This window comes from Oikopleura dioica, chromosome PAR, assembly GCF_907165135.1.
Source record: "Oikopleura dioica chromosome PAR, OKI2018_I68_1.0, whole genome shotgun sequence".
In the NCBI taxonomy this organism is placed as follows: Eukaryota; Metazoa; Chordata; class Appendicularia; order Copelata; family Oikopleuridae; genus Oikopleura; species Oikopleura dioica.
In genome coordinates, this window is record NC_137293.1 from 2,054,415 (window position 1) to 2,074,668 (window position 20,254).

A 20,254-nucleotide genomic window follows, 5' to 3' on the forward strand; every position below is an offset into this window, starting at 1 on the left:
CCCGTGTCAAATTTGCCCGATTTGCGGCCGGATGATTTTGGAAGCAAAAAATTACAGCTCTCCAAAATCGGCAAGATTAGCAGTCATTCTTATCAAATCGGAGGGCTCTGGCACACTTGACCGCGTCGGAAAAAACATGATCATCGGCTATTAGCCTGTTTCCTGTGGCCATTCGTTCTCTTGGCCGGAAGCTGAGAAGCGTGAAATCGCCTAGCCTAAGGATCGTTCAACAGATATATATAATTTCCGGAAATTCAATTTTCACACGCGAAAGTCAAAATTTGAAGAATTACATAACCTTCACTTTTGATACTGAAAACAAAGTTATTCTTCGATGCAGCAGGTGCACGGGCCAGCTATTCTCTGTGAAAAAGAAAGCTTCGTTCTGGGGCCATTTGCTGAGTGGTGCTAAGCCAGCTTTCACTAGCAGGTTCGCCCAGCGAGATAGTGAAAATCTCCCTCGGCCTTAGTGTTACTCCTCATATTTATAACCCCAACTACCACTGTTTATCGCGGCTCGCCTACAGGAAGGGGTCATTATGAGACTACCTTTTTAGTCTGACCTCGGAACCTGACTCAGGTTTTTCGCACATGTTGTTGAACACAGGTTTTAGTCAAATGTTCGGGCAAAAGTAAACATTGTCAATCTTAATTTCATTATTCAAAAATTACTTGATTTTCAGCGATAAAAAGGTTAAACATAAGATAATTAAATAAAAATGAATTAGAATAAAATTATGATAATAAAATGGTTGTTACAAGCATCTTCTTTGTTGAAGTCTTCTACGAATTCCTTTTCTTTTCAGTAAATCTCTATTTTTCAAAAATGAGGGATTAGTTAAGTCGGATCTTCAAGAAAAAAGTTGCGTCCGGTTTTTGGGATTTTGAAAAATCGTCTCGGCGAGCGGGGAGATGCGCCCACCGACGCATTATGACGGCTGGGCCAATCAGCTGGCGTCTGGCGCAAGACACCCGTCGAGCGCGAATCGATTCAGAAAATGCAGCTCTCAGCATTTTCACCCCACCGGGCGCGCTTGGCTTTGCCCCGGGGATGAGCCGCCTTCTGAGCCCTTTCTCTTTATTTCCTCGTTGATTTCAGCATCAAATATATTCAAAATTTGATGGGTAATTCAAATTTAATGCAGATAAGTAGTTTAAGACGGACATGAACAAAAAATTTGTTTATTAAGAATTTCATGAAGAAAATAAGCAAGGAGTTCTCAAGCGCCGAAGTAATCAGTAATAAAGTCGTCGAAGTCGAAGGATTTCATGTCAATGTTCAGCGCATCAACAGGTGCTTTTCGCTTCTCCACTCCTGGTTTAGCTAATTTTGCCAAGTCTGAATGCAGTAAAGTTTGTTTAAAAACCTTGAACGAAAAAATAAAGACCTGGGAGTATCCAAAAAGGCGAGGCAAAAGCACAGCTAGCGACGTATCCAAAAACTTTCATTCTCGAATTGAACTGGCGAGAAAGTCTGCTGCTCGGTTTTTATGCAGGCGCGAAAATCTGTTGGGCTCATTATACTCAATCAAAACCCTCATTTCATCCGGGATCAGATCCTTCTGACGCGCGGGGAATCGGGAAATGATCAATTATCTTCCTGGAACACGGTAGTTATCCTCTCGTAAGAATTTGAGACAACTGGTTTAAAGTGAACTTTAATTTCTTGCCAATAGATCCCCATTTTTGTGACAAATATCGCCAAGTCAATGATGAAATCAACAAGGAGAACCTTTTTTCGGAAGAAAATAATTTTTTGATAGTTTTAAACGATGAATTCCTGCTTGACATTTAACCCTTCCGGATGATGCAATACGCGTACTGTGAAACTTATTGACACGCCTCCAATTGATATTTATTCACAGAAATCATTCTCTTAAAATTCTCTTTAAAAACCGGTTCCCTGGTCAAAGAGCACCAGTCTTTGCTAAAGAGCCAGAGAAAATTGCAAAAAATGAGGCATATTTCAAATGTTTTTGCCGGATTTGGCCTCGTCGCTTCTCAATCAAATGATTGCCCGTGAGTTTTTCAAGAGAAAAATGAGAGTTTCGAAACCATTATTTTTCAGAAATCAAGACGCTTACGATGCTTGCCAAGCTCACAACAGCGGAGTTTTCGAAGATTGCATCGCATCATGCGAAGACAGCCGATGCCAGGCAATTTGTCTAGAGAACAATCAACTTGCAATGGACGACTGTCCATGCTCAACCAATTGCCCGAACGGATGTGATGGCTGTCAGAGCACTTTCTGCGGTGCTTGCGACAATCCACAAGCTAATGACGTCAACTATCAAGTCTGCGTTGACAAGAACTCCGGTTTCCTGGATTTTTGCTTGAAGCAGTGTTCTAATGATCCGACTTGTCACAGAACTTGCTACGATGAGTATGAGTCCAATCTTGAGGACTGCCCTTGCATGAAAAACTGCCCTAATGGATGTCCTTGCGAAGACTCAACAAAGGCAAGGTTTTCGTCATTTTCAATAGTAATTTTTTTTTCGTAGTGTGAGCGATATCTTCAAGTGATCAGCGATCTGGAGCTTGATCGAGTCAACTATTTGATTGGAAGCGAAGGTGATTTCCTTGAACAACGATATTACTCGACTCCGGAGCCTCGAGTTGGTTCAAACGGATATCTTTACAAAGCTGGTCATGCCATGCTCAAGGGTCAGCTCTACCTTTTCGGCGGCGACTACGACTTTCGACGGGTGAGGTTAATTTTCTGAAAGGTTTTAAACATTAAAGGTGAGCATTCTGGCTGGATGCGAATTTGTCGATTTCGATTACAAGCTGCTCACCAATTTTGACGCGTACTTCGGCTCTGTTGCTGTCCAAAATGATTCAGAAGGTAGCTTCTTACCCTATCATCTTTTGTTCGAGTTTTTAGTCTATCTTTGCTTCCGAAACAATCCGTCCAAGACTTGCGAGGTGTTCAACGGCTCTAGCTCTCGAATTGAAGCAAGAGAGACGAATGTTGGTCACTATCGAGGTGCACTTGGAATGTATGAAAATCAACCTATTGCTGTCGGCGCTTGGTCCGCGACAGAAGGGATGAAAGTTGAAATTCTCGGCGAAGCCGCTTGGGAGCTCGTGCAGGACCATCCAGAGTAAAAAGATTCATGGAAAAGAAATATTTTCAGCAAAAATTCAGAACACACTACAGTGCTGGAGTGGTGACAGTACCAGAAGGAATTCTCTCCGTGGGTGGATACAGTTACGAAACCAACGCTGCGATGAGGGACGTCTATCTCTTCAGCAATCTTGAATGGTCACGTGTTGGAGAACTCAATTTTGCAACTCGGTACAACACAGTTTACGCTCTTGGCAATAAGATTTTCTCAATCGCCGGAAATCAGTAAGTAAACGGCAGTTTCTTGTTTCTTAGATTTTGTTTTTAGGAGTCCTTACCAGTCGGAAAAGTTCACTTGGGATGAAGGCTCCATTTCGGACCAAGAAATGGTAATGGGCCATGGTCGGCAGTTCACAAGACCAGTGGTTTGGGAATCAGAGCCTGGCCAGTGTGAAGATTCCTGCGAAAATTTCTGTTTTGCTCCTTGAGATTTCTCATAGAAATTAAAAATCTGTCTAAAATTCCAGATTGGATGTTGTCCAAGATAGCTTGTTTTCTTGCTTACCTTATTATGAGAAACTTATTTTTAACTCGAAAAGTTAATTAAAATGCAGAGGGCGTGTTATGAGTTGAACCGTCACTGGAACGTGCCCCTCTTGAATCTTCACATTCCGACATAAGAAGAAGGGAAGCGCCAAATTCATCCCACGAGTGGAGCATATCGAATTTTGAATAAAAGTAAAGCACCTTTATTCTGATTTGATTTGACGTAAGTTTTGACCTGAATATTCAAATTAAAGTCAAGATGGTCGAAAATTTTCCTTCGATAAAAAAAGGTGGCTAAAGAAGCACATACGAATAGTCATTTTTACCAAGATCTGGCAAATATCTTATTATTATTGGCAATAAGAGATCAAAACAAAATTAAAATAGCTCAATTATTTTTTCGTTTGATCGGGCAACAACGTTAATTTTTATAAAACGTTTTTCAAAACGAAATGTTTCTTATCACAAAGGGATCGAGACATGTTTTCTCATAATATTGAAAGCTAAGCTGATCGCCGCGTTTGTTTTCAAAATTCCTTTCGCTTTCCGATACGGACGCTCCCTACCGTAGAACCCTACGTATTCCATATTCGAGGTAAAATTTAAGGGGGAGGTCGACGAGAATCGGGATTTCCGTGACCAAAAATGCGGAGAAACCCGATTAGATAGAAAAATTCTGACTTTTTAGATTAAAAGAAAAGGGTTTGAAAAATTAACCGGCGAAAAGCAGAAAAAAAATTTTTTAGAAAAATTTTTCAAAAATTAGGGTTGAAGTGGGGGTGTCTCGTGACCAAAAAATCTCGAAAACCGAGTTTTTTTTTCTTCATCAAATATAATTTATAAATAGTTTAGACCCTTAAAAATTAACCGGCGGTCAAAAAATTAAGGGTTACTATCATAAAAAATTTTTTCTTATTGATTAAAAATATTCGATTTTCGTCAAAATCGACATTTTTACCCATTTTTTCATGGAAATTTCTACAAAAATCACAAAGACTCGGATTTTTCTTAAAATTATTAGTCAGAAATCATTTTAAAACAATGCCTAGTGCATACTAATCAGTTTCAGATAGTTTTTCGACGAAATCAACAACTAATAATTTTCAAGAAATTTCAAGTTCGAGACTTAAAATCGAAAATTTTACATTAAAAAGTTAACAAATCGAGAAAAAGCTAGGGACCAAAAATATAATCAGAATTTTGAAAAGACAAAAAAAATTTTCTCGACGACCTCCCCCTTAAGGCTTCCTTTGCTTACCGGGTAAGCCTTACCCCATGACCGATTTCAAATCGGATTTTTCCATTTCAAATCGGCGATTTTTCAAGCAAAACTTTTTGAAACTCGCAAAGAAAATTTAAATTTCACTTCAAAATATTCAAGCCCCTTACCCCTAAATACTCTCTGATACCGAATACAGTGACAGGATGGACGGAATCTATGGCTCGAATGAGAACTACGAAAATGAATTTACTGATCATTTCATCATCACGTATTTTTATTGTTGAAAACATAAGCTTTGAGAACATCAGACCCACGTGGGTAAAGCACTCGCAAGGCATCTGAGCACCGGAATGAGTACACCACCAACACGAGGGCGCTGGCCGCGCCCCGCCACCATTTTAACTAGCAACTTCCAGAGCTCCTTTGCTTGCGGCACTTTGACGGGTGCTTCATAAGGAGTGTACCACACGGAATCCTTATCATTCATTCTGAGAGTTAAGAAATTACTTGACTCCAGAATGGTGAAAGAGATTCTCTCCTATTTCCTTGCTTTTTCTTGGGTCGGCCTGGCGCGGGCCGATTTCCAATTCATCGACTTTTGGGAAGCTTCAGACGAGTACGCGGCAGAGATATTTTCGACGCTCAATGTGGGAAGTAAGAAGTTCGCGAGTTCCTTCCAAAATCGCTACAACCGAGCCAAATTGGCCGCCAAGTTCTACCAAGACAGCGGTCCCTGTGACTCTGGCTTCACCAACCCATCGTATGAGCCCGTAGAGATGAAGATTTTCGACCCACGAGCGGCGATGAGTACCAACTTGCGGAATTTTGCCGACATGCTCGATTCTTGGATCAACTCGTACGCTTGTCTCGCCTCAAGAGACCGTGTTGCTGGTAAGCAGATCCGAGTTCCTCAGCGATCTGTTAAAGACATTCGCAAGATGTCAAAGCGAGACGAATTTCAGGCACTGGTGGAATTTTTTAACAAAAATCTAATATCTGAAAGTGTTTTTGAATACAAAGAGATGTAAGAATAATGAAAAAATGTCAAAAAAATTAGTAAAGATACCTTATTTTTAGCGAATCGGATTTTTTCCGAAAACAATTTTTACGATAACTTATCACAGATGCGCATCATCGCTCCACATTTTTGGGGCCGCAAAGAGGGTTTTCCACTTTCCTAGTCGCACTGGGTGTTAAAAGTTTCATGCTTTCACCTGAATCGCTCTCGGAGTGAGAAACTGCTGCTATTTCTGTTTACGCAGGATTCAATATGAAATGAGGATATCTAGGGGAAATCACTAATAATTAAGCTTTTTCTAGCTTAGTAGGGTGGGACTATAATACAGATTTAGAAATTCTAAATTAGAATCCCCAAAAGCTAGGGGTCATTTTGACTATTGATAGTGGGGGGTCAACTCGTACCCTGAGGGCATTTAGGCACCTCTGAAGTCCCAAAATCTGGCCAACTTCGGAAATTTGAATTTTTGAACGCCCAGACCGCCCCTTTAGAGCCAGCAACTATGCTAGAATTGTAGCCCAGGCTCTGACGGTCATTTTGAGATATAGAAAAGTACTGAGACCCGGGGGTTCCTGAGGAGCTAGAGGCTCTTGAAGTTCGGGAACTCGACAAAAATTGAGTACTTTTTCACAAAAAGTACACAAAGTGTTTTGACCAAAGAGAATATACTGTCATGAATAGTTTTCACCTTAACTCAAGGAAGAGGAGTTTGCGTACCACATCTCACCAACAACGATGGACTACGATGAAGCGTTGGCTTACTGCTATCTTCGCGGAAGTTGGCTTGCAGAACCAGCTGGTGATAAAAATCGCTTCGGTGCGATGAAGAGTGCACTCGATAATCAGTGGTATTGGTTCCACGGTGACGATTCGTGCACTGCCGTTTCTGGTACAGGCGAAGTCGTCGATGAAAATTGCAACTCACAGTTTCCGGCGGTCTGCGAAACTGGCCAATTTACTGACAAGTGCTATCCTGCTGAATACAAGTGGTGTACTGCTTGGGGAGATCCTCATTTCACGACTTTCGACGGAGAGTTTCACCATCTCCAACCTCGATGCGAATATGTCATGGCCAAAGTCGATACTGATGAATACCCAAATGTGCCAAAATTTAATATCATCGGTGATTTTGCTCCTGTTGAGCCTGGTTCATCCCTGACTTACACACAAGGCTTCACGTTTGAATTTCCTGGGCAGGATCAATCGCCGGATGAGATTCCGAGATACGTCATTTCTGTTGAAAGAGATGACCGAAGAACATCTGGCATCCGAAGAAGCATTCTTGAAGATCGTCTGACCGGCGATTCATACGATTCATCTTTCGGAAACAATGATTTCGACTTGTATATTTCAGATACGGTTGTTGTAATAATCACTTGGTTTGAGGTCTACGTAAAATATACAGCCTCTGCAGCATGGAACGGAAGAAATTATAAACTTCAGATCAGGGTTCCTGATTGTTACGCTCATAATATCAATGGACTTTGCGGGAACTACGACGGTGAAAAATACGTTGAATTTACATCTGGAACCTCTGGTTCTCTCACCAGGGATCTCGACAATTGGAGGACAACTCAGGAAAATCTTTACGCATGGGCTGATCAGTTTCAAGTTCCTGACGAGCTTTGCCATCGTATCTTTGACCTTAACTGTGCGGTTGATATCAATCATGCTATCACTGCTTGCCAAGCACTTGATCCTGACAATTCCGAATCTATTTTCGAGCCCTGCAGTGGCGATAAAGGCGATGCGTTCTTCAGCTGCGTTACAGAAAAATGTGATAGATCAGACGAATGCCTAGCATTTGAATCGTTCGCGAAAGAGTGCATTAATGCTTTGGAACCAGAAGAAAGAGAACCAATCTGCGACTGGGCGAATGAACTGGGATGTTCTACAGCTTGTGGGGCTAATGCTGTTTTCGAAGGATGTGCCGACACGTGCGCTGCAACAAGAACATGCAGAAATCGTCATCAGAGTGATTTCGAGCGATGTGGTGCAAACACTGAGATCGATAGCATGTGCGTTTGCGAACCAGGATTCATACTCGATGGAGAGGACTGTATTCCTGAAGAAAACTGCGGTTGCACAGAAAATGGCTACTACTACGCCCTCGGTTCGGTGTTTCAAAAGCCAAATCGTTGGTATCCAGAAGAGAACTGCGAATGCACAACTTCAGGAATTGTCTGTACGCCGACCCCATGTGATCAAATGCAAAAAGGACACTGCAAGATTCACAGCGACCCTTGGATAACAACTTTCGACAAGACATATTACGCATTCCATGGCAGCTGCAGATACAATCTCGTTAAGGCTGATGATACTGAAGATCGACCTGGGTTCTCTATTGATATCAGTAACAGAGGCAGTAGCAGATGGACAAGTAGAAGTGGATCACATTCTGGAACTGTTGTGGACCAAATCTGGCTAGAAGCACATTCAAGCGACTACGTATTTGGAAACCAGAAAAGATACTTCTTTCATTTCAACAATAGAGATAATTCAGCAGATTATATGCAAACAGAACTAGATATCACCCTGGTTGATCGTTTAACTGAGCGGACGTATTTTAATACTGATTTTTCAAATGATGATATCAGCTTAGAAATCACATTGAGCGATTATGCTCATACAGCTGGATTTAATCTTCAAGTGCACTCGAATGGTCTTCAGATCAAATATAAGTACTACTATTGGTGGATGGACGTATATGTTCCAAGTTGCTACAAGGAGTCAGTTTCAGGTCTCTGCGGTGATTGGGACGGCAACTCTGATTTTTCGTTGTCTCGAGACTACCAAAACGATCCAGACGAGTTTGGCGAACGATTCATGACTGCACGAATTTCTGACGAATGTACCCACGGTCGATTTTTCGAGCCTTGTGAAGATTTAGAGCCGGCGGAATTCACTGCAGCGATTGAGAGATGTGATTCTCTTGAAGATGGAACAGATCAAGCCGAGGTTTTCAGAACATGTGACTTCGTCAGCGATAAGCAGGGATACTTCGATCGTTGTCTCTGGAATAGCTGTCTCGACCTTGCTTGTGGATCTATCCAGAATTTTGCTGAAGAATGTCTTCTCAGAAAAACGGAAGGCACTGCAGATTTCAATGAAATTTGTAACTGGCCTCAAGTGACGAGCTGCACCGAAGAATGCTCAGGAGGACAAGTTTTCAAGGGATGTACAAATTCTTGCAAGGAAGCAAGAACATGCGATGATGTTGTCAACGGAGTCTCAGATGCTGATCGCTGTGGATCAGAACGTTCAATCTATCCTATGTGCGGTTGTCCTGATGGACAAGTCATGCACAATGGAGAGTGCATCAACGAAGAAGCTTGTCCTCGTGATTGCGTTTCAACAGGAACAAGCTATTGCACAGCATATGGTGATCCTCACTATAGAATGTTCGACGGCGATACCCACCATTTCCAGGGTGCTTGCAAATATAGGCTTGTTAAATCATCCGGCGACGACGAGTTTAGAAACATGCCAGCATTTAATATTGATGTTGATCAAAGACGATGCGGAGCCGATAGTAACGCAGTTTCCTGCGTACAAGGAATGACGTTTGAGTTCCCTGGAAAGAATCAATTCCGATCTGAGACTCCAAGATACTTTTTTACAGTTGATCGGTTCTCTTACATTTTTGAAGATCGCCATACTGGACAGTCTTACGAAAATGGTTTCGTTAATGATGACGTCACCTTTGAAAAAAGAGGGTCTACTGCTTATGTGCGAACATGGTTCGAGGCAGAAACTTCCTACACTCCCTATAGCAGGTGGGCAACGCTACGTGTGACTCTACCAGATTGCTACATGAACCACGTTGATGGTCTCTGTGGAAATTGGAATAATCAAACGTTCGATGAGTTCAATGAGAGTGCAGGTATATGGAAGAGTGAGGGTCAATGGCGAGTTCATCAAGAAGAGCTCGTGGAATGGGCAAACGATTTTGCGGAGCCTGATCCAAGATGCCGAGAAATTCATGATTTTGAATGCGATGACATCGATGAGGTAACAGATCTCTGCGCTGAACTTGACAAAAACATTCCTGGTGGCGTTTTCCATGAATGCACCGCTCCTCGAGATGCTGCTTATATGTCCTGTATGATTGACACCTGCATCTCACGTGATGCACGATGCAGTACGCTTCAAAATTATGCAAGAGAATGCTTGAACACGATTCCCTTTCACCTACGACCAAATATCTGCTCATGGGCATCTGACACAGGTTGTGAGCTTGAATGCGGAGACAACAGTAGCTTCCTTGGCTGCGCAAACACATGTGATGCCCAGCGAACATGCAGAAACCGTCATTTGTCAAGCGAAGAACGATGTGGATCATCCGTGGACAATATTGAAAGCATGTGCGCTTGTGATCCTGGCTATATTCTTGACGACGGAGGATGCGTCTTGGAAGAAAACTGCGGATGCACTTGGGACTACAATAATCAATACTACCCACAAGGCACAACCTTTTCAAACAACGATGAAACTTGTGAATGCACAACTTCAGGAGTTGTGTGCACGCCAATTCCATGTGATCGAATGCAGAGGGGACATTGTGAAGTTATGAGCGATCCTTGGATTACAACTTTCGACAATACATATTATGCATTCCATGGCAGCTGCAGATACAATCTCGTTAAGGCTGATGATACTGAAGATCGAGCTGGGTTTTCTATTGATATCAGTAACAGAGGCAGTAGCAGATGGACAGATAGAAGTGGATCACACTCTGGAACTGTTGTGGACCAAATCTGGCTAGAAGCACATTCTAGCGACTACGTATTTGGAAACCAGAAGAGATACTCCTTTCATTTCAACAATAGAGATAACTCAGCGAATTACATGCAAACAGCACTAGATATCACCCTGGTAGATCGTTTAACTGGGCAGACTTATTTCAACACCGATTTTTCAAATGATGATATCAGCTTAAAAATAACGGTGAGCAATAATGCTCATACAGCCGGATTCAATCTCCAAGTGCACTCGAATGGTCTTGAAATCAACTATAAATATTACTATTGGTGGATGGATGTATATATTTCAAGATGCTACAAGGATTCAGTTTCTGGCCTCTGCGGTGATTGGGACGGCAATTCTGATATTTTGATGTCTCGAGACTACGAAAACGATCCAGACGAATTCGGCGAACGATTCATGACTGCACGAATTTCTGACGAATGTACCCACGGTCGATTTTTCGAGCCTTGTGAAGATTTAGAGCCGGCGGAATTCACTGCAGCTATTGAGAGATGTGATTCTCTTGAAGATGGAACAGATCAAGCCGATGTGTTCAGAACATGTGACTTCGTCAGCGATAAGCAGGGATACTACGATCGTTGTCTCTGGAATAGCTGTCTTGACCTTGCTTGTGGATCTATCCAGAATTTTGCTGAAGAATGTCTTCTCAGAAAAACGGAAGGCACTGCAGATTTTAATGAAATTTGTAACTGGCCCCAAGTGACAAGCTGCACTGAAGAATGCTCAGGAGGACAAGTTTTCAAGGGATGCACAAATTCTTGTAAGGAAGAGAGAACATGCGATGATGTTGTCAACGGAATCTCAGATGTTGATCGCTGTGGATCGGAACGTTCTATCTATCCTATGTGCGGTTGTCCTGATGGACAAGTCATGCATAATGGAGAATGCATCAACGAAGAGGCTTGTCCTCGTGATTGTGTTTCAACAGGAACAAGCTATTGCACAGCATATGGTGATCCTCACTACAGGATGTTCGACGGCGATACCCACCATTTCCAGGGTGCTTGCAAATATAGGCTTGTTAAATCATCCGGCGACGACGAGTTTAGAAACATGCCAGCATTTAATATTGATGTTGATCAAAGACGATGCGGAGATGATAGTAACGCAGTTTCCTGCGTACAAGGAATGACGTTTGAGTTCCCGGGAAGGAACCAACTCCGATCTGAGACCCCAAGATATTTTTTTACAGTTGATGGTTCCTCTTTCCTTTTTGAAGATCGCCAAACAGGACAGTCTTACGAAAATGGTTTCGTTAATGATGACGTCACCTTTGAAAAAAGAGGGTCTACTGCTTATGTACGAACATGGTTCGAGGCAGAAACTTCCTACACTCCCTATAGCAGGTGGGCAACGCTACGTGTGACTCTTCCGGATTGCTACATGAACCACGTTGATGGTCTCTGTGGAAATTGGAATAATCAATCGTTCGATGAGTTCAATGAGAGTGCAGGTATATGGAAGAGTGAGGGTCAATGGCGAGTTCATCAAGAAGAGCTCGTTGAATGGGCAAACGATTTTGCGGAGCCTGATCCAAGATGCCGAGAAATTCATGATTTTGAATGCGATGACATCGATGAGGTAACAGATCTCTGCGCAGAACTTGACAAGAACATTCCTGGTGGCGTTTTCCATGAATGTACCGCTCCTCGAGATGCTGCTTATATGTCCTGCATGATTGACACCTGCATCTCACGTGATGCACGATGCAATACGCTTCAAAATTATGCAAGAGAATGCTTGAACACGATTCCGTCTCACCTTCGACCAAATATCTGCTCATGGGCATCTGACACAGGTTGTGAGCGTGAATGTGGAGACAACAGCAGTTTCCTTGGCTGCGCAAACACATGTGATGCCCAGCGAACGTGCAGAAACCGTCATTTGTCAAGCGAAGAACGATGTGGATCATCCGTTGACAATATTGAAAGCATGTGCGCTTGTAATCCTGGCTATATTCTTGACGACGGAGGATGCGTCTTGGAAGAAAACTGCGGATGCACTTGGGACTACAACAATCAGTACTACCCACAAGGCAGAACCTTCTCAAATAACGATGAAACTTGTGAATGCACAACTTCAGGAGTTGTGTGCACGCCAATTCCATGTGATCGAATGCAGAAGGGACATTGTGAAGTTATGAGCGATCCTTGGATAACAACTTTCGACGATACATATTATGCTTTCCATGGCAGCTGCAGATACAATCTCGTTAAGGCTGATGATACTGAAGATCGACCTGGTTTTTCTATTGATATCAGTAACAGAGGCAGTAGCAGATGGACAGATAGAAGTGGATCACATTCTGGAACTGTTGTGGACCAAATCTGGCTAGAAGCACATTCAAGCGACTACGTATTTGGAAACCAGAAGAGATACTCCTTTCATTTCAACAATAGAGATAACTCAGCGAATTACATGCAAACAGCACTAGACATCACCCTGGTAGATCGTTTAACTGGGCAGACGTACTTCAACACCGATTTTTCAAATGATGATATCAGCTTAAAAATAACGGTGAGCAATAATGCTCATACAGCCGGATTCAATCTCCAAGTGCACTCGAATGGTCTTGAAATCAACTATAAATATTACTATTGGTGGATGGATGTATATATTTCAAGTTGCTACAAGGATTCAGTTTCTGGCCTCTGCGGTGATTGGGACGGCAATTCTGATATTTTGATGTCTCGAGATTACCAAAACGATCCAGACGAATTCGGCGAACGATTCATGACTGCACGAATTTCTGACGAATGTACCCACGGTCGATTTTTCGAGCCTTGTGAAGATTTAGAGCCGGCGGAATTCACTGCAGCAATTGAGCGATGCGATTCTCTTGAAGATGGAACAGATCAAGCCGAGGTTTTCAGAACATGTGACTTCGTCAGCGATAAGCAGGGATACTACGATCGCTGTCTCTGGAATAGCTGTCTCGACCTTGCTTGTGGATCTATCCAGAATTTTGCTGAAGAATGTCTTCTCAGAAAAACGGAAGGCACTGCAGATTTTAATGAAATTTGTAACTGGCCACAAGTGACAAGTTGCACTGAAGAGTGTTCAGGAGGACAGATTTTCAAGGGATGCACAAATTCTTGCAAGGAAGAGAGAACATGCGATGATGTTGTCAACGGAATCTCAGATGCTGATCGCTGTGGATCAGAACGTTCTATCTATCCTATGTGCGGTTGTCCTGATGGACAAGTCATGCATAATGGAGAATGCATCAACGAAGAGTCTTGTCCTCGTGATTGCGTTTCGACGGGAACTGGCTCTTGCAAAGCATCTGGTGATCCTCACTACACAATGTTCGACGGCGACACCCACCATTTCCAGGGCTCATGCAAATACAGCTTCGTAAAATCATCCGGGGACGAAGACTTTAGAAACATGCCAGCATTTAATATTGATGTTGATCAAAGACGATGCGGAGAAGACAGTCGGGCGGTTTCCTGTATTTATGGAATGACATTCGAATTTCCTGGAGAGAACCAGCATCGATCTGAAACTCCAAGATATTTTTTGACAATTGATGGTTTTTCTTTTGTATTCGAAGATCGCCAAACTGGGGAGTCTTACGAAAATGGCTTTTCTAATGATGATGTAACATTTGAAAAAATTGGTCGTTCTGCAAAAGTTAGAACATGGTTTGAAGCAGAAACTCTCTACACCCCATATCATCAATCCTACTGGGGAATATATGCGACTCTTGAAGTGACACTACCAAATTGCTATATGAATCACGTGGATGGTCTCTGCGGCAATTGGAATGGAGAACAATTCGATCAATTCCACCGAATTGGAGGTGATTGGCTTGGAGCTTCATGGCGCGCTCATCAAGAGGAGCTTGTTGAATGGGCAAATGACTTCGCTGAGCCTGATCCAAGATGTCGGGAAGTTCACGATTTCGAGTGCGATGATATCGAAGAAGTCACAGATCTATGCCATGAGCTAGATAAAAACATTCCTGGTGGTGTTTTCCATGAGTGCACAGCTCCAAAGGATGCTGCTTACCTGTCTTGTCTCATTGACACATGCATCTCACGTGATGCACGATGCAATACCCTTCAAAATTATGCAAGAGAATGCTTGAACACGATTCCATCTCACCTTCGACCAAATATCTGCTCATGGGCATCTGACACGGGCTGTGAACTTGAATGCGGAGACAACAGTAGCTTCCTTGGCTGCGCAAACACATGTGATGCCCAGCGAACGTGCAGAAACCGTCATTTGTCAAGCGAAGAACGATGTGGATCATCCGTTGGCAATATTGAAAGCATGTGCGCTTGTGATCCTGGCTATATTCTTGACGACGGAGGATGCGTCTTGGAAGAAAACTGCGGATGCACTTGGGACTTCAATAATCAGTACTACCCACAAGGCAGGACCTTCTCAAACAACGATGAGACTTGTGAATGCACAGCTGACGGCATAGTCTGTGCACCGATTCCTTGCGAAAACCGACCAACAGCGTATTGCAGATCCCATAATGATCCGTTCATTTACACCTTTGATGAGTACGAGTATTTCTTCCATGGCATCTGTCGATACAACCTTGCAAGCGCCCCTGATACAGTAGAATTGCCTGGATTCAATGTCGATTCCAAAAACAGAAAAACATTCTACGGTGCATCGTCTGGTACCGTTACTGATCAGCTTTGGTTCGATTTCCATGGAGCTGACTACGTTTTTGGCGATTCAAAACGATACTCTCTAACAATTAAAAATTTGGATACATCAATTTACTGGACAAATGCTCATTTCGAAATCACCCTTACTGACCATCGTACAGGAGAAAATATTATCGATAGAATTTCTTCTTCGACTCGAAATTCTTTCACGTCGTCTGACTATGAAATTACTGTGAAACAGACGCGTTGGAATTCGAATATTTTTTATGACACTGTCGAAATTCGAATAGCTAATGGAGTTTCAGTTGAGTTCAGCACTAAATCTTTCTCTGCTTATGTCCGTGTCAACAGCTGCTTCAAGAACATAATGACCGGTCTTTGCGGAAATTACAACGATAATAACTCCGATGAACGTCTTTTGTCAACTGAATATGACGACGATAGTAACGCCGTAGGAGAACGATTCCGAACTGACAGCGATGAAACCTGCTCACACGGAGAACTTCTCAAGCCCTGCGAAGATCTTCTCGAAGAATCTGATCAAGCTGCTGTCGATGCTGCTGAAGATCGATGTGACATTGTGAACCCAAGGCCGAACGATTATTTAAACAGAGGCTTTTTCAATGGATGCGAGTTCCTTGGAAGTAGAATGCCAACTTATGAAGCTTGCCTCTTCCATAGTTGTCTGGATCCTGAAATGCACTGCGGAATCATTGAAGACTATGCATCTCAATGCCTGGCAAGAAAAGTTGCTGGGACAGCTGACTACCAAAGAATTTGCGAGTGGGCTTCTGTCACTGGCTGTGCTCAAGAATGTCCAGCATTAGAGGTAATGATAGTCACTTTAGGCTTTTTAGAAGTTAAAAAAATATGATTTGAAATCATTGATTTCGTTAATATGTTTTATTTCAGAGCGGTCTTGGAGAAAGCCCAATAAGAGCAGAAGATCCTTACAAGATTAGTCTCGAGGTCTTCTGCACTGGTGAACGAGCTGATGCAATGACAGGAATGGCCTCGTATTTGCGACAAGATGGAAGCCAAAAGAATGGTTACTACTTCGGTGTTGGTGGAGTCAACAATAAACTACAAATTTTCGTCTGGATGTAAGTCATATTTGAAATTCATTATTTAACACAAAATCAAGGGAGAATCCAGATTTCGAAAAAGAAACTGGTTGGGAGCTTCTTACAGACTTCGGCGATGATTGGTGGGAGTTAACACGAAACCCAACATACCTCTTCCTTTGCGAAGCAGACTCCTGGAATTCCATTGTTTTGACACAAGAATACGAGCAATCTCAGAAAAAGTGGGTGAAAACGCTGAACATCAATGGCGTTGACCGATACAGAATAACAACCGATCTTCCAAATCAAGGCACACTTACTGGTTACAGTACCATTCTCGGTCGAGAAGAAAGAAGCGATCTTATGAGAAACCTGAAGATCGAGAGGCTCTCAAAGAAAGAAATCACCGCTCATGTTTTCAAGGGCTGTACAAACGCATGCTTCGAGCAGCAGACATGCGAAGATGTAGCCAGAGGAATCAGCAGAGAACAGCGTTGCGCTGCTACTGCCAACAGAGTAGAAGGCATGTGTGGATGTCCTGATGGGTTCTTGTTTGAAGATGGAGTCTGCGTTGCGGAAAGCTCATGCGGATGCATCAACAACGACGGAAACTATGTTGAGCTTGGCACAGTTGAAGGAGGATGCACTTGTACTTCGACTGGATACGAATGCGAACCAGAACCATGCCCATGTGAAGAGTTTGATTCATGCATCGACTTTATTTGCGAAGATGCCCAGTCATTTTTCGTTCCCGAGGATGGAATAATCGGAGAATTCACTGCCACTCGAAACTTTGAGCTTAGCTATGAATTCAACTGTGGAGCTATGGAAGCAAATTCTACTTACGTTGGGCCCCATATTTATGCTACAGGGGAGTTCCCAAGATCATTCAATGAAGGAGATGATCCGACAAAGCCTACCGAGGAGAAGAGAAAAAAGAAAAGAAAAGCAAGGTTCGCTGGATCACCACAATATTGGTATATTGGCTGGACTGATGCAATCGAAGAAGACTCATTAATTTCGTCAACTGTGTAAGTAAAGCTAGAATAAATTGATAATTCCATTATCACTTTGACAACAAAAAATATAAGTTAAAATTATATTTAAGATTTGATGGAGGTAAAACCTATCATGGGTTTGCTTTTTTCTTCGATCTCGGATATTGCGACGAAGAAAATTTCAATACAATGAAGTATACTCAGAATTTCGATGAAGAAGATGGGACATACACACAAAATTTTTATTTCAACGGAGAGTTAAAAGAAACAAAAGTGTATTCCGAAAACGAATTTACCCCGTATGAAGGAGATCTCACTGTTTCGCTTCTTCCTCGAGGCTACGACTATTTCCAGCGTTGGCCTGGCACCATCAAGAATTTCTATATTCGTGAGACCAATCCGGTATGTTAAAGATTGTTAGAGGAAATTTCGAGATGCTAATAATCTATTTAAGAATCGAATTGTTCTTGTCAACAATGAACCAATTGCTCCAGCAGAAGACACAATGATCGCAACACTGACTTCATCTGCCTATTACACAGCAGAAATGGAGATTTTCTGCGCTACTGACAGTTTGCCACTCGACGGGGGCTTGTTCGGCTACAAGTCTATCTTGGCCGTTACATCTGGAACTGATTACGGTGAACTTGGAAGTCGAGTCTTCACAGTGTGGAGAAACTCGGGCAACAACCTTCTTTGGTTCGCAAATCCGATCGGAAAATCAAGAGATCATATTGCGACGCCTGCGTGTGACGCCGGTCAATATAACCATTGGAAACTCGTCGTCAGAGCTGATGATACAGATGCTTCAATTACTGTGGCCGAACTTTTCAAAGACGGTGTTCTTATTGCGACCAAAACCGGTCCAAAGGTTGATTTTAATTTAGATTCAATAGATTAAAATTATTTCTAGAGTGACACAATCGGCGATGGAGAAGAACTTCAGGTTTGGGCTGGTAACGGATGGCCTGACTTCCCCAGAAGCGGCTATGGTATTGGATCTACGTACCTGATCAAGAATGTCATTTTCAACAGACAATGACTCAATGAAGATATTTACCTTGTTTGACACAAAAGTCAAGCAAATTTCTTATCACTAAACTTATCCCTTTGATTCAAAGCCTTGCCTTGTGTTTTCAATAAATATAATGTTAAATAATTACTGCTCTGTTTCATCAATTGCCTACATAAAAATGATAAAAATGTTCTTAAAGAACTGCATTATCAGTAAAACTTAAATAGTTTTTATTTTGAGTGTTTTCTTTAATAAAAATAAGCTTATCTTTATTTACGCAAGCAGCAAAAGAATTGGAATAAGGACTAACGATAATTCCTTTCTTATGGAATAATCTTTGTCACCAATAACAGGAGATTTTCGAAACACTGCTCCATCATTCGGCTCTGGAATCGAAAGACATTCATCAATCCAGTCTCGATAAGAGCTAACGCGCGAGTATACTCCTGGGCGTTGTTTTTCTGCGCAGCCTATTTTCGGGCTCAACTTTATCTCTTCATTCCGCAAAAGATGGTTTAACCCTCTCCTATTCCCCAGGAAGTAACGCCCCTCAGTACTGGTCGATTGTTTTCCACACAGATAAGAGGTCCTCCACTGTCTCCACGACAACTGTCGATTCCTCCATGTTGATAACCAGCGCATAAATATGGCTTCTCTTCCAAAAACGTCACGCCTGATTTTCTCAAGAGATTTTTACGAAAATTAGTATTTATGTGATTATTACTTGTACCAGTCATCACAAGTCTGATGATCCAAAAGTGGGACACCTGTCTCTTGCAGATTGTAAGGTCGATCTCCTTGTTGATTTTTCAAGCCCCAGCCAGCGATAAAACATTCTCTTCCCAACTCTTCCTCGGAATCAAGCTCCGGCAAACAAGCGGTTTTCGGTGGCAAAGTCAGTGACTCGGAGAAAACTGGTATTTTTGCTGAAGTGTGGATCATGCAGAGGTCATTTTTAATCGTCTGAAAACGGTTTCTTAATTTTTTAAAGTAGCTTTGGTTACTTTTGGGTCAAAAAGTGGATGAATCTCGAGTAAATCTGGTTGAAATTCAAGCTCAGGATCTTCAGTAGAATATTGATTGTGATCCATTGCGATGAAGTTGAGTTGTTCGGCCGTAAAACCTCAATTTCTAACAGAATTTGAATGCATATTGAAGAGAATACCTGCACAACAGTGCGCAGCTGTCAGCACCCAATGTGGCGAAACAATAGTGCCAGCACAACCAGCCCTTGGAAATCTTACAATCCAAGGCCAAGAGTAGGCTAGCGCATCAGATCCACCGAAGATCCTCTTTTTCTCTTCGCCTCCGACAGCATTGCACTCAACACTCGACGGGATCAGCGGCTTATTTTTACAAACTAAACTAATTCTTCTAAAAACACTCGACACTGTCTACTCACAAGAACTGGGAATCCCGCTTTCTTCGTTTGAAACCGACGAGACGATTACTTTCCAAGTTTTTTCAACAAGCGAAGTTTGATAATCCTCATTTGGGTAAAATTGAACCAAAACTTCGTGGCCACAACTCGTGACAAATTTTCTTGAGTAATTTGCACAAATATCCCGTAGCAAGTCTTTCTCCGAGTTTCGATCATAAATTCGTACAACATCATCTAATTTTTCATTTCATCTTTTTTCACTTTTTCCTTACCGTAGCAGATATAGCCATTTCCGTCAGGAGTGTAAACTTCAAAATCGAACACTGTATTCTCCTCGCCGACGAGTACGAATTCATTGTTAACTTCGCTTTCTCCGCTGTTAATTGTTATTTTATCTCCAACATCAAAATTGATCAGCTGATATCCTCTAATGAAAGACAAAAAATATAAAATAAGACGCATCATTTTGTTTTGCAATGAAAATCGCTTATTAGTACAGGAAATAATGAGCTTCGAAAGTTGTTTGCAAAGGGATGGGCATT

At 42.2% G+C, this 20,254-nt stretch overlaps 3 protein-coding genes across 3 annotated transcripts; 2 read left to right on the forward strand and 1 right to left on the reverse strand.

Moving 5' to 3' along the window:
- Positions 1-1,910: 1,910 nt before the first annotated feature.
- On the forward strand, positions 1,911-3,579 carry LOC145703552 (uncharacterized). The gene is made up of 7 exons (XM_081780927.1): positions 1,911-2,019; positions 2,069-2,459; positions 2,502-2,705; positions 2,743-2,845; positions 2,885-3,104; positions 3,149-3,352; positions 3,396-3,579. Exons 1-7 carry the CDS (start codon positions 1,955-1,957, stop codon positions 3,553-3,555), a joined length of 1,347 nt encoding a protein of 448 aa, XP_081637053.1. The 5' UTR covers positions 1,911-1,954; the 3' UTR covers positions 3,556-3,579.
- A 1,730-nt stretch (positions 3,580-5,309) lies between these two features.
- Positions 5,310-18,451, forward strand: LOC145705017 (IgGFc-binding protein-like). The gene is made up of 7 exons (XM_081782468.1): positions 5,310-5,803; positions 6,559-16,083; positions 16,167-16,357; positions 16,399-17,349; positions 17,427-17,718; positions 17,771-18,187; positions 18,230-18,451. Exons 1-7 carry the CDS (start codon positions 5,354-5,356, stop codon positions 18,356-18,358), a joined length of 11,955 nt encoding a protein of 3,984 aa, XP_081638594.1. The 5' UTR covers positions 5,310-5,353; the 3' UTR covers positions 18,359-18,451.
- A 395-nt stretch (positions 18,452-18,846) lies between these two features.
- Positions 18,847-20,253, reverse strand: LOC145701137 (serine protease 56-like). Its single transcript, XM_081778365.1, has 6 exons — positions 20,210-20,253; positions 19,985-20,139; positions 19,497-19,691; positions 19,336-19,454; positions 19,056-19,294; positions 18,847-19,012 (listed from the first exon to the last, which is right to left on the reverse strand). Exons 1-6 carry the CDS (start codon positions 20,251-20,253, stop codon positions 18,847-18,849), a joined length of 918 nt encoding a protein of 305 aa, XP_081634491.1.
- Between the last annotated feature and the right edge of the window lies 1 nt (position 20,254).